This window comes from Stegastes partitus, unplaced genomic scaffold (assembly GCF_000690725.1).
Source record: "Stegastes partitus isolate 25-593 unplaced genomic scaffold, Stegastes_partitus-1.0.2 Scaffold312, whole genome shotgun sequence".
NCBI classification, from domain to species: domain Eukaryota; kingdom Metazoa; phylum Chordata; class Actinopteri; family Pomacentridae; genus Stegastes; species Stegastes partitus.
The window spans coordinates 282,074-294,403 of NW_007578043.1; the positions used below are offsets into that span (position 1 = coordinate 282,074).

At 41.1% G+C, this 12,330-nt stretch overlaps 1 protein-coding gene across 1 annotated transcript in view; it reads right to left on the bottom strand.

Moving 5' to 3' along the window:
• Positions 1-174: 174 nt before the first annotated feature.
• dthd1 (death domain containing 1) overlaps positions 175-12,330 on the bottom strand; it is a 16,238-nt gene continuing 4,082 nt past the window's right edge. Inside the window, exons 4-11 of the mRNA XM_008283444.1 lie at positions 11,174-11,495; positions 9,116-9,295; positions 8,383-8,633; positions 7,748-7,903; positions 3,694-3,983; positions 1,269-1,507; positions 1,129-1,183; positions 175-479 (exon numbers count right to left, since the gene is read on the bottom strand). Coding sequence (XP_008281666.1) covers positions 175-479; positions 1,129-1,183; positions 1,269-1,507; positions 3,694-3,983; positions 7,748-7,903; positions 8,383-8,633; positions 9,116-9,295; positions 11,174-11,495 — 1,798 coding nt within the window. The remainder of the gene's footprint in view (positions 480-1,128; positions 1,184-1,268; positions 1,508-3,693; positions 3,984-7,747; positions 7,904-8,382; positions 8,634-9,115; positions 9,296-11,173; positions 11,496-12,330) is intronic.

Genomic DNA, 12,330 nt, shown 5'->3' on the forward strand with positions numbered 1-12,330 from the left:
AACCTTAATGGAGGGGAACCACTGGTCTGCACAGTTTGACAGGAGCCCAGAGGAGAGCACGGACTCTTCCAGTCTAACGCTGACATCTTGTGGCTCAATCAAAGCACTACCATCAACTCATTTGGCTGTGATTAAAAGCAGCAACTAAAGTGTCAGTTCTTCCCTTTCTCCTCTCTAGACTGAGCCCTGCCTGGTGGCCGCAGCCTGTCGCAGCAGCAGCTCTCTGGCCAGATCCGGCCTGCCGCTCTTGGCCAGGCAGCGGGCGAGCTGGGAGGTCTTGGGTTGGTGTGGGACGGCGGGCAGCCCTCTCCTCCACGTGGCCAGGATCCGGAAGGCCCGGGAGGACGGGCTGTCCCCGGCCCGGAGCTTCACCAGCTGGGCGGTGCTGCGACGGAGACGCAGGGAGAGCGCCAGCAGGGATAACTCCTCCTCCGAAAGCTCCCCGGACAGCCAGAGAAGAAGGGAGTCAGGCAGGGAATCTGGTGAGTGGAAGTAAGAGTTGTCTTTTGCAATGAAAATACATTCAAACCTTTAACACCAAAAACAGAAAAACTGGAAACAAATGTGGGAAATTAGTAATTTTAGGGCCAATATGGTGTTAAATTGAGACAAAATTATGTGTAACATCATCAAAGAAGTGTGTGTAATATAAGATTATTAATTGGAATAGCAAGAGTGACAGTGATGGTTGACGTCGACATAATTTACTTCAACAAAAGCAGTAATACAATCATGTGAAAACACTCTGTTAAGGGAATAACTCGTGATACTTAGGTACTATTACTCAAATGTGTCAAATTGCTGTTTGCAGTGCAGCAGACTTAACCTACTTTCAATTAAAATCTTTAAAAACTGCTCTAAAATGAGTTTCCCCAGTTGATTTTTGCGACATTTGCAGTCCCTTCCATTGAAAATGAACCTTGCTGGGAAATCAGCACGTGTCGTCTGAAAAATTCTAATTAAAATATGCAAAGTAACCAGAAACTATAGAGGTCAGCAGCGCAAGACAGGATTCTGAAACCACTGAAGAAGTCAAAAATGATTGATGACAGCGGCGTGTTTGAGTTGATGCTGCAGTAATTGTCAGAGACGAGGACAAATGCAGTAAGAGGACAGCCTGATACCCACCGGTCTCCTCACACGGCTTCAGTCTGGGAGCAATGGGACGATTGTTTCGCACTTTCTGAAATGAAACGGAGCAAATCAGTAACGACAGGATGCTCTCTTGTTGTAACCATGAAGTGTGAAGTCTGTGAACGCTGCTGCACCTTGGGTAGAGTCAGAGACAGCTTACAAACAGGCTCTCCCAGGAGCTTTGTCTCCTTCAGCACAGCTTCATCCCCTCGCCACTCCAGCTGACCTTTGGTGACCTTATAAAATATGGCCGTCCCCTTGTAGTGAGGAGAGCTGTAGTTTCCAAACGGGTCCACTTCAGTGAGACGCACTAGGAGCTGATTCTTCCTCTGACTGTGAAAGGTGATTCGCTCTTCGTTTTTGTTGTCGGAAACTGCAAAACATCATCAATGTGATCAGTGGTGTGATGCAGTTATATGATACCAATATCTGACTGCATCGTCTTAAATGCCACTTTGCAATTGTAATATTGAAGAAGGTGTTTTTAAAGTTTGTTTTTCTCATTTTGGAATCTCAAATTTAATCAGAACCTTGTTTATACAACAAATGATCGTCGGCATATTATTAAAAGTAAAATAAAAAATCACACAAGTGGGAATTAATCGAGCAACCATACCTGAGATCCTACTGTACAAGAGTTATACTGGCTGCCTTTGCAAACATATCATTACATCCACTTTATTATTGTGTTGTCCGTGGCAACCAGCAGCAGGAAGAGAAGCCTGCTCTAATCTGAAAGAGGTATTTCTAACTTTCTGACAGCCTTTTACTTTCATTGTAGCCTCAAAAACTTGAGTTTTCTTTTCATTAAACTAGATTACATACCGGTTGCTCTCAAGCAGATAAACTGTCGTTATGAATATTCTGTTAAAATGACCCTAAAAAGTCGGTTTATACTAAATGTGAAGGAGGCCAGAGTGTATCGTCAGCAGCATAATGTCCAAAATAATCCAATATAATGTATTATATCTAAACCAACATTTTCTTAGCTGGATGACACACAAAGGCTGAGTTCAGGCTTTTAAGGAAGTGGTGTCAGATGTATGTAACCAACAGTGTGACGTCATCAGCAAAAATGTGTACGCACCTGCAGAACAGGACTGAAGTTGGGGCTGAACAGTCAAAAAAAAAAAAATTGTTTACTTTTACTTTTCCTTGACCTCAGTGGAAAATGTCATGATCGAGGAAATGTTTGAAGAATAAGACAACCGCAGTGCTATGAGAGTTCAACCACACTTCCTAATAATCACGCAACAGTCGATGATCCTGTCATAAAGGATGCACCATTGTATCCGATGCTGCAGGAGATTTAAAAAAAAAAAGGAAGCATTTATTCTTGAGTACCAACTTGTGCTTCCCTCTCCGCCATCAGTCAGGATCTTTCACTTAAATGCGCCTCGAACTAAGAGGAGAGTTTAATATGAGCTTAGAGCAAGGGAACACAGACGTCTCCTGGAAGTCTTTCATCAAGCGCTGTGACAAATAAAAACTTTGTAGTCGTCAGTTTGATTTGACAGGTTTTACGGCTGTGCAGCACATCACAAGTAAGTGGTGTCACTTACGAAACACAAAGGAACTTTTCATTCAGCACCTTCATAGCATCTTGTTCCCATCCTGGATGGGAGGAGCTAAAATGTGAGAAAGAAAAGCGAGAAGACACCAAAAGCACCCTCAGAGAATTTGACCAGCCCTTATGGCTGCCACTTAAACTTCATTTCACTGAGTTAGAAACCTTCCTCTACAAAAACATTATTTGGCCGCAACCCATAAGTCATGAAATAGTGAACTGAATGCTAACATCAGCATGCTAACACACTTTAAAGTGCAAGTGAAGACACTGACAAAAAGCAGGCGTAATGTTAGCCATGTTTAGCATCTTAGATTAGCATGTTCTTCATCATTGCTGCACTGGCCACCTTAAAGCCGCAATTGTACATAAGTTTGATTTTATTTTATTATCTTTATTTTATTCATCTTTGCACTTATTTCACGCAACGAACCGAGACCTGTTTCGTTCTATCATGTCACGTGGTTAGAATGACAATAAAGTTGAGTCTGAGTCGAGCATGCTAACATCGGCTAATTAGCATTTAGCGCAAAGTGCAGCTGAGGCAGTAGACGGGACTAAAATTGTGCCAAACCAATAAAACAAGAATGCTGAGATGTTTTACTGGATTAATAAAACAGGAATTCATGGTCCAGATTCATGGCCGTGCCAACAGGGGAGCTTAAGGGGGTTCCAAAGAGGGACTTTGGATGCTAAAAATGCATTGCATATTCAAATGTGACCAAGAAGTGAACATTTTGATCATAGCGTACGTTCGTTGTGGCACAACTAAACTTAAAAACAGGGAGTCTTGAAGGCCAAAAGACAAACTACAGTGGAGAATGGAGACAAGATTTCCCGCCAAAGAGCTGCCGTCCTTTTTTTTATAAAACATTTTGTGAAGGTAGTGAATTACTTTTTCCTTTTTTATGCATCTGATATAGTTTTTTCTGAGCACATGGCCATTTTTTTCTACAATAGAGAACTGTTTTGATAAGCCACCCTCGGTCTACCTGTGGAGGTGATGTTCCCACTGAAACGCAGGAGAAGCTGATCGGCTTCACACATAGAAATCTCCGGCGAGGTCTCCGTGAAGCCTCGGCAGCCCCGAGCCCGCAGTCTGTTCAGCTCCCAGCCGAGGTCTCTGCTGGGCAGGGCAGCCACCAGAACAGCGTGAGGCTCATCTTCTCGCCGCTGGAGGACGACGGTGACGGCGTGGCAGCACACCGACTCCTCCAGCTGCTCCGCCAGAGAGGCGAGATGACAAGGCTGCAGCGGGGAGATGAGACGAACCACGAGCAGCCTGATGGAGGGAAAACTTAAGCAGTTTAGCTCCACGGTAAAGATTAGATTGTTGCTGAATAGTGGAAGGAGTCTGTTATCAAGGGGCCGGAATACAGAAGTAATACACTTAAGACAGAATAAAGAATTCATAAGAACCTCCTGTGCATATATTATTCCCTGAGGAAGCAGTTTTTAGATAAGAAAGAAGAAGAGAATCGCAGCTCAGGAGGGAAATAATGAGAATCCATCCTTATTAAAGGAACATATCTCCATTTACAACTTGGTCTCATAATTCCCTCCTTAAACAGAGAACAGAAAGGCAATGCTTTTACTTTCTCCTTCTAGATTCTCCAGTGAATCCGTACCTCTTCTACCATAACACACTGTGTGGAGGTTTCTGTTCTGACATAGAAATGCTAAAGCCTGGAATTTAAAGCATTTAGGCCCCCCTTTATCCATACTGCCTTTCTTAAACCCCTTATGTAAAGGAAAGCTTTCTCTATATCTGGTTGTTAGTTGTAGGGTTCAACATTTCACGTCTTTCTTTCAGAAAAATCAGGCTGCGTCTTACTCTGAACATGCCTCAATGAAAGGAACTCATCTCAGCGACAAAACCCCAGTAAGTACCTATAGATGATTTATTGTATTAATACTGTATTCTTCTATGTACTTCATACTGCATTTATGATTTGTATATACTGTGTTGCTGCGATACCAGAAAATGATATCCATTTATCTGCTTATAACACAAAATGCTCCACGTTGAGCACGCCGGATGATTTTCTAAGTCATGTATCATAGGAGGCTTCTGTAGGCTTATAGTCTTGTGCATTTTTAAATCCCTCTATACCAATATCAGCCAACAATCACAGCAGATCCTCATCATGTCTCAACCCAAGTATGAAGCAGAACTTAATGTAATCATGTAAAGGAGCTATATCTTATGTTATCATGCTATAATATGAAACATTAAAAAATCTAAACAATATGGTATACTGTCACTGATCCATTAAATCAGTGTGGCTTTTAGCAATTGTTAGCAAATTAGTAATGACATTTGTTTTTTTTTCTAATTGAACCAAACTATTAGAAAGAATGTTTACTGATAAACTTCTTCCTTACGTGGTGTCTTGAGGAAGTTGTGTATTTAATTATGGTCATAGTATTGTTGTCGTTGCTATTGTTAATGTGGTTGGTATTGTTATTTGTTGTTGTTATGAATATTATTGTTTTTTTGTTGTTGCATTGCTGTTTTGTTGGTGTTTTTGTTGTTGTGGTAGTGATTGTTATAGCTGCTATTTTATTTTTTGTTTTTGCTGTTGTTTTTATTATTATTATCATCGTTCTGATTGTTTTTGTTATTTCGTTGTTGTTGTCATTGTTGTCATTTTATGATTGTTATTGTTTGCGTCATTGGTGTTATTGTTATTTTATTTGATGTTTTTTTATTATTGTTGGTTTTATCATTGTTATTTTTTATGTTGTTTTTATCATTGTTATTTTTTATGTTGTTTTTGTCATTGTTGTTTTTATTATTGTTCTTGTTTTACTCGTTGTTGTTGATATTGTTGTTAGTATTGTCGTTTCTATTGTTGTTGCTGTGGTGCTATTATATGTTTTTTTTTTTGTTGCAGGAGATCCACAGCCACATCTTTCCCTGCAGGTCCTCACAGCAACACATCAAACCTCTCCATGTTGAAATTTCCTCCAGAGCTGATTGTCCACAGGTGAGTTTCAGAGCAAAAAATCTGCCAAATATGCAAACCTTCACTCCTTCATTGTGTTTCTCTTGTTCTCACTGTGTGGCCAGGGGCAATATTTTCTACCTCCTTTACGTGGCTGGAGGACTCCTGATGACGGCGACTGCTGGTGGCTGGTGTGTGGACGCTGCTGTGAGAAAAGCCCGAGACCCTGATAACCTGCTGCGACTGTCCAACACACTCATCGGGCTCTTGGGCCTCAGACACCAGAGAAAACATGTAAAGTTCTCTTTTCCTCTTTAGAACACTGAAATATGCACAATTAACTGTTTGCTGCAAATTTAACTTCCAACATAAATGTTTTTTTGATGCATTGTAGCTGAATACTGATCGTGTTCTTGTGTGTTTTTGCAGGTGAACTCTGCAGCAAAACAAAAACTAATAAAGCTCTACTTCACTGAGAGGTCACGCTCATGCACAAACCAAAAAGTACTTTATGGAGGCACATTTCCTGTTTTTTAATAGCTCTCTATGTGTGTTCCAGCCTCAGCGGTCTCCTTGATATGACAAGAGTATCCCTGCGAGACACTTGGGATTTCAAAGTTTTTCGAGTGGCGTCGAAGAAGCAAACAATCGTGGAGTCAACACCGTCTAACTGGATCTCAGCAAAAAGGTAAAACAGCTTCATATTTTAGTTTCCTTAGATGTATTTTAGGCATAGTTTTGCTGTTATTTTCTAGTTTTTGTGTCTGCACCTGTAATCTACACTGTAAAAAACAGATCAAATAAAGATCATATTTTTGATTGAACATAGTCGAAAACTACATTAGTTTCACTTCAGGTAACTGCAGTGTGTGAGAATTTCTTCTGTTCTGTGATCAGGTGCAGGATTTACTACATCCTCCTTTGTGGTGGCAGAGGCCGGCCGATACTGACGCTGTGCATTGAAGGCAGTGGCAGCGAACTGAAAACATACACTTCTTCAAATCAATTAGAATGGTTGGTGAGGTTTACGAGAACGGCACGGGGCGACGTGGTAAGACACGGGGGGAGTTTTACTTTTGAAATGCATTTAAAGGAAACTGCAACGAGTCTGCCTTTGATACAAGACTCTGCTTTTCAGATTTTTCTTTTTCTGAGCGGACAAAGTCGACACATCAGCTCTGGAGCTCACACACCTGAACATTACCCAACAGGCCTTACCCTGGGCTTGTCTGCGCTGTGCGTAGTCCTGCTCTGGAAGTTTCTACCTCATATTGCACTTTGCGCCGTGTTGTGTTTAAGTTGGAGAGTACGGCAACAGATCCGCCGCTGTCATGAATAAAGATTATAAATGTGGCCCACTTTACTGTTTGAGTGGCAGTTGGTCTTTTTTTGAGACTTATTTGGGAGAGTGATGAAGGAACACAGCGGCATGAAATGATTGTCTTGAGAACAATAAATGTTGGATGACTCAGAATGGAGACTCCGCTTTGCTTTCATGACCCAAATATTCGTCTTATGTCGAATTCTATACAATTTTCTGAGTGACAGTCAATGTTGGACTGAGAAAATGCCGATCAAGTCTGACTTTTTTCTTTCTTTCTTTTTGTCGAGAAAACCTCTCAGGCTTGCGTATCTAATTTACTGTAATATTTTTGACCCAACCCTCATGTTTCTACAATTGATCATGAAGGCTGACTTCCAACAAGACCAGAAAACCATTTTACAGCTGGTCTTACTTCACTGCAGTGGCTCCTTTTTAGCCCTAGAAGTAAATGTACCGTTTTATCCCGAAAGGTGGTGCGTATATCTGGACTTCTGCTGCTGTAGCACTGCAGAAAACCTAGTCCAGGCAAGGGCCAAAACTTGCTTGTCCCTTGAACAAGGGCATAATGATCATAGAGCTGCCTCCAGATGCCATAAATTCTCTCTGTCAAACTGTATTTCCAAACAGCAGCTGAAACAAACCTTTATTTACTGAATTTGAATCCAGTCACTTACTCTCTTAAGTGTTTCTGTCCAGTCGATCACAATCATCTTCCTTTTCGCATATTCTCTGCGACAACATTACTTTGAAAGGACAAAACATTGTGCTACAAACCTGTCAAAGTTCTCTGTCAGGTCAAAGGACACCAGTCCATTCTGCTGGTTCCTGACGATGACGTCATCCAGGACGTTCCACTGTTTGTCCCTTGAGCCCAGAACCACCAGCGACTCGTTGGACATCTCCTTCGATTTTACGGAGGCTCCCAAGATTCTGACATTGAAAACACCATGAGTCTCTTGTAGACGTTATAGATCTTTCGGCAAGTAATGCAGAAACAATTGCTGTCTTGTTCAAGTTGCCCTTTACAATTCAACAATTTCATTTGGTTTTTTATCCAAAACAACATACATCTGACAGTAGATACAACACCAGCAAGGATCTAGTCAGTTTACATCCTTGTTTGTTTCCACCACCAGGGAACCACAGAAGAGAAGACTCTAGCTATCGACATAGGGCCCTGTTGTGGTGGTTGTATCAGGCGACTTTTGTTGGTCGAGCGTAGTGAGCGGGAGGGAGTGTAGATCTAAAAGAGTTCAGGTAGGAGGGAGCTGTTCTCATTGCAGTTTTGTGGGCAAGTGTCAGAGTTTTGAATTTGACATGGGCAACTGGAAGTGACCTGAACAACTGTCGTACCTTTATTTTGGTCTATAGAAACCTGGACACAACATAAAGAAGCCACATGTATTTACCTCATTCTAGGGGTAGCTAGATGATCCCAGACTGGAGAAGCAGTGACTGGTTGGTGTTCTTCTGTTTGCCCCCTTGTGTCCTTCTTTTTGTCTGGGTTGGGTGGACATGGAAGCGTGACCGTAAGAGGTCTCCTTAGGGGTTGTGAGGTCGGATGGGTGAGGTAGAGAACGGGGCTGGTGGACACCACCGCACGGTAGGCGTCATTTCTAGACTTGACGGAAGCCAGAAGGACGGCGTCTAGCGGCTGGATCTGAAGAAGAAAAAGGACACGGCTGTTCTGCATGATTAAGGCAGCGGTTTGGACGGAGGAAGCTGTGTGATGCGATGTAGCTCTTTCCAACAATTTAGTTTTACCAACAGCAAGCTGTTTTATCAAAGAGAGCCGTGCAGAGCGAGCGTTGTTTGCATCTGACGTAAGATCAAGCAACAAACTGCTGCGGTGAAGTTGGTTCACAAATGATTGAACTCAGAAGTCAATTCAAATATTGGCCACAGCTGTTCATTTTTCTACCTCACAGAGAACATCTGTGGAAGCTTAACTCTGTGAATTACAAGTAGTTTGTCTGTTTCTACATCCCTTGCTTGCTGTTTGTGGCATTTTTTTCCCTTGCCAAGCCTCTCTTTTAATCAAATTTTTTGGAATACTTTAAATATTTGCAAATTTCTACTTCAAGATTCAGTCCAAAACAGCCCTCAGTTTAAGTGGAAGAAAGATCATCCTCTCATGATTACCATGGTTTGTGCCATTACAGGAGCAGTGAAGGATCCTGGGAGGTAGTTCAGACAGATTCGGGGGTCCATGGGGAGCTTTAGTGACAAACCTCTCCGGAGAACTGTGTAATTTTCTCTTTTTAGACAGGAAACCACTGCAAATAGACCCAAAGAGTACACCTTCACCTCTGCAAACGAGCCCTGACGGAGACACAAATGACACATAAATTAAATATTGGAGTTTTTGCCAAAATAGTCTTAAATAACACAGTCACAGTCTCTAAAATAACACAGATTCTGATAGGAAACAATATTTGCCCTGATGTTTAGTTAGGTCAAGATAAAGCACAATTGCAGCAGTTTTATGGTTATTAATAGTTGTATTGCTTCCATCTTCATTCTTCCATTTATTCATTAAAAAAAAACCAAAAAACTTCTTAATGTAATCTAGTCAACAAACATAATAATTTTAAACATAACTGGGAAATAAATATAGTTCTAGACAAAAGTAACCGGACACATTAATTTGTTGTTGTTGTGTTGATCAGGAGTTGTGTTATGTTCTAAAGATCACAAAAGGTGTCCTGCAAGGCTCTATCTTGGGAGCTATTCCCTTTTTTATCTGTATATTTAGTAACAAAGACGACATTCTGCCAATGAAAACTAATTTCTATGCAGATGATACAGTCCTAAACTTGTCTTAGTAATTTTTAAATATTCCCTTTATTATGGGAAACAACTACAGCAACCTCTGCGTAGCAACCTTCAATCAAAATGTAAAGTTTTCCGAAAGCTTTGTATGAAGCATTTAGCAGCCCTGCTAACGTTCCACCAAAACGATTTCCGCATTACTATTTTGAGTAAACACTGTCGCTGCATTCTGTTTGTAGCTACACCCAAGATGATTGCGACAAACGTTCCTTCCTGACAATATAAGTGATAATAACTAGTAATTAGTGTTAGGCAGTTGTGTGGCTAGAGGTAGTGGCATTACTAGTTGAACTACATTTCTCAGCTTCTGACTCAGTAGCTTTCCATTAGCAAAGCAGTTTTATAGATCAAGTCGTGCAGAAGTGTCCACATTTTCCTGAGAGCATCTGAAGCGACGAGCACCCAAGGCCTCAGATTGTTTTTGGCCTGTTTAACCAGTGAGAGGAGAAATCTGGTTTGGAAACTTAGTCTGAACTGATGTTTGGCAGAACCAGTTTTAAACTTCACAAATTTAAAATCGTATGTAAACAACAACAAAAGACGAAATAAATAAAGCAGCCTCTGATGTAGTTAAACTACTTTTGCCTCATTAGTTTGGAGCATTTCTCTGGTGGTAGCTTCAGTGTAGTGGAGCTTCATGTATTTTAAAGCGGTCTCATTGATCTTAAAGTGAAAGTTGTACATTTTTGTGACTTTTTGTCAAATATAGCATCGTTTTGGCTGTACTGGACATTTACTAATTTATTAACAGACATGCAGCAATTGCTTGCCATTAATTGTAATATGTTGCCAGATAGTAGGCTGCAATGTTTAAAAAAAAAAAAAAAAAAAAAAACTTACAAAGGACTTTAAAATATGTTGGCTTTTCAAAATAAAATGCCGCCTTATGGCCTCCTGTGTTGGACTATCCCAAAAAATTAAATCTCCCTGATGTCTTACCAAACAGTAGTTCTTTCTGTCTCTTTCTCACACACACATTGATGGACAAAAAAAAAATCTGTATGCTTGGGTTCACTTTCAAAATAAGAGTCCAACCCTGTAACAGAGCTAGTGAGCAGCGTTATTGTAGCCTGGATTTAAGGGGAAAAAAAAATCCTAATTCTATAGCCCACAAAACACTGGTATATACAAGGAGTGACTAGGTTTCTGTGAAATTTCAAAGTAAAAGCTCAGGGTTTGTGAAATATGCTGGCTTTTCAAAATAAAATGATACCTTATGGATAACTATAGCAGGGGATCATGAGAATTCCAGCAAAAACAAAACACGCAAATAACTCAGCAATAAAATCAACAAATGGGAAGGAACAGGATTTTATTTATTTATTTTTTTTTTTTAATGAATATTTGTGTGTGATTTGCAGGCCTTACCCTCTGGCCTCCATACAGGCCCTCTGTGGTTACAGGAGTGATGTAGCTCACCCTCCTCTCCTCATCCACTATCTTCACAGCGACGTCCCTGTAGCCGCCGCGGTACCGAGCGTGGAAAGGCACAGCCACAGCGACGGGGAAGCGACAGGCGGCTCCGTCTCGAGCTTTGACCCGGATCACTCTGCTGACCAGCTCCTCCGAGCCGCTCACCATCAGGCAGCTCAGGTCGTCGGCCGCCTCACACCTCAGAGATGTCGCATCACCCGCAGGTGCTCTGATGAAACACGGTACGTCGGAACGGCCCTCCAGCTGACCACAGAGCCTAAAACACAAACATACATCATGACAAAGAGGCCAAGTTTGAAGACTCTATTTTAAAATCAAGCCTCAGATTGCATGTTTTTCTTCCTGCATCAATTATATCACTCCTAATATTAGAAGTCACATTTTTAGCAGCAACATTATCGTCTTCCAGCAACATTTCTGGCAAAAAAAAAGTGCAACCATTTTAGGACTTTCTGCACTTTTCCCTATCAGCTTCTCCCAGACTCACTCTGATGTGAATTTGTTTGGCTTTTTGGACAAACGCTGGCCACTGACCTGACAGCGAACTGTATGAAATAGCCACTTACGTCGAGGCCAAGAGGTCAGAACGCGTGCACTTTGTGATTAAGCGCTGCAGGAGTTTTTGCTTCTGTATGAGGGAGCAGGAGAAATGAGGGGAAGGAATCAAATCATGTCCGGACTCACAAGTCAGGCCTGATGCAGGATAGAGAACAAGATGCTGAATGTCCTTTTTTTTTTTTTAAAGTTGTCAGCAAGTTGCAGAAAGTATTAGCTGCTTTTTTCTTTTTTCTAACCAGTGGAGCATAATGTACGATCTCATGCTGGGCAGAAAACGTGTAAAATGAAGCAGAAGACAATTGATTTTGCTTTAATGCACAGACATAAAACAGAAAATGTAGTTTTATTTATATACTGTGTGTGTAAATGTATATAGTCTCTGATTTGATGGTTTTCCATTTCATGTTTTAAATCTACACACTGAATTTAACAGTTGAAAAAAAAAAGATTGCGAATGAAATCTAATCAAATCACAATTAGATGTGTTCTCAAAGTCATTTAGCCTCAGTTATAGTTAATATTGAACTTGAAAG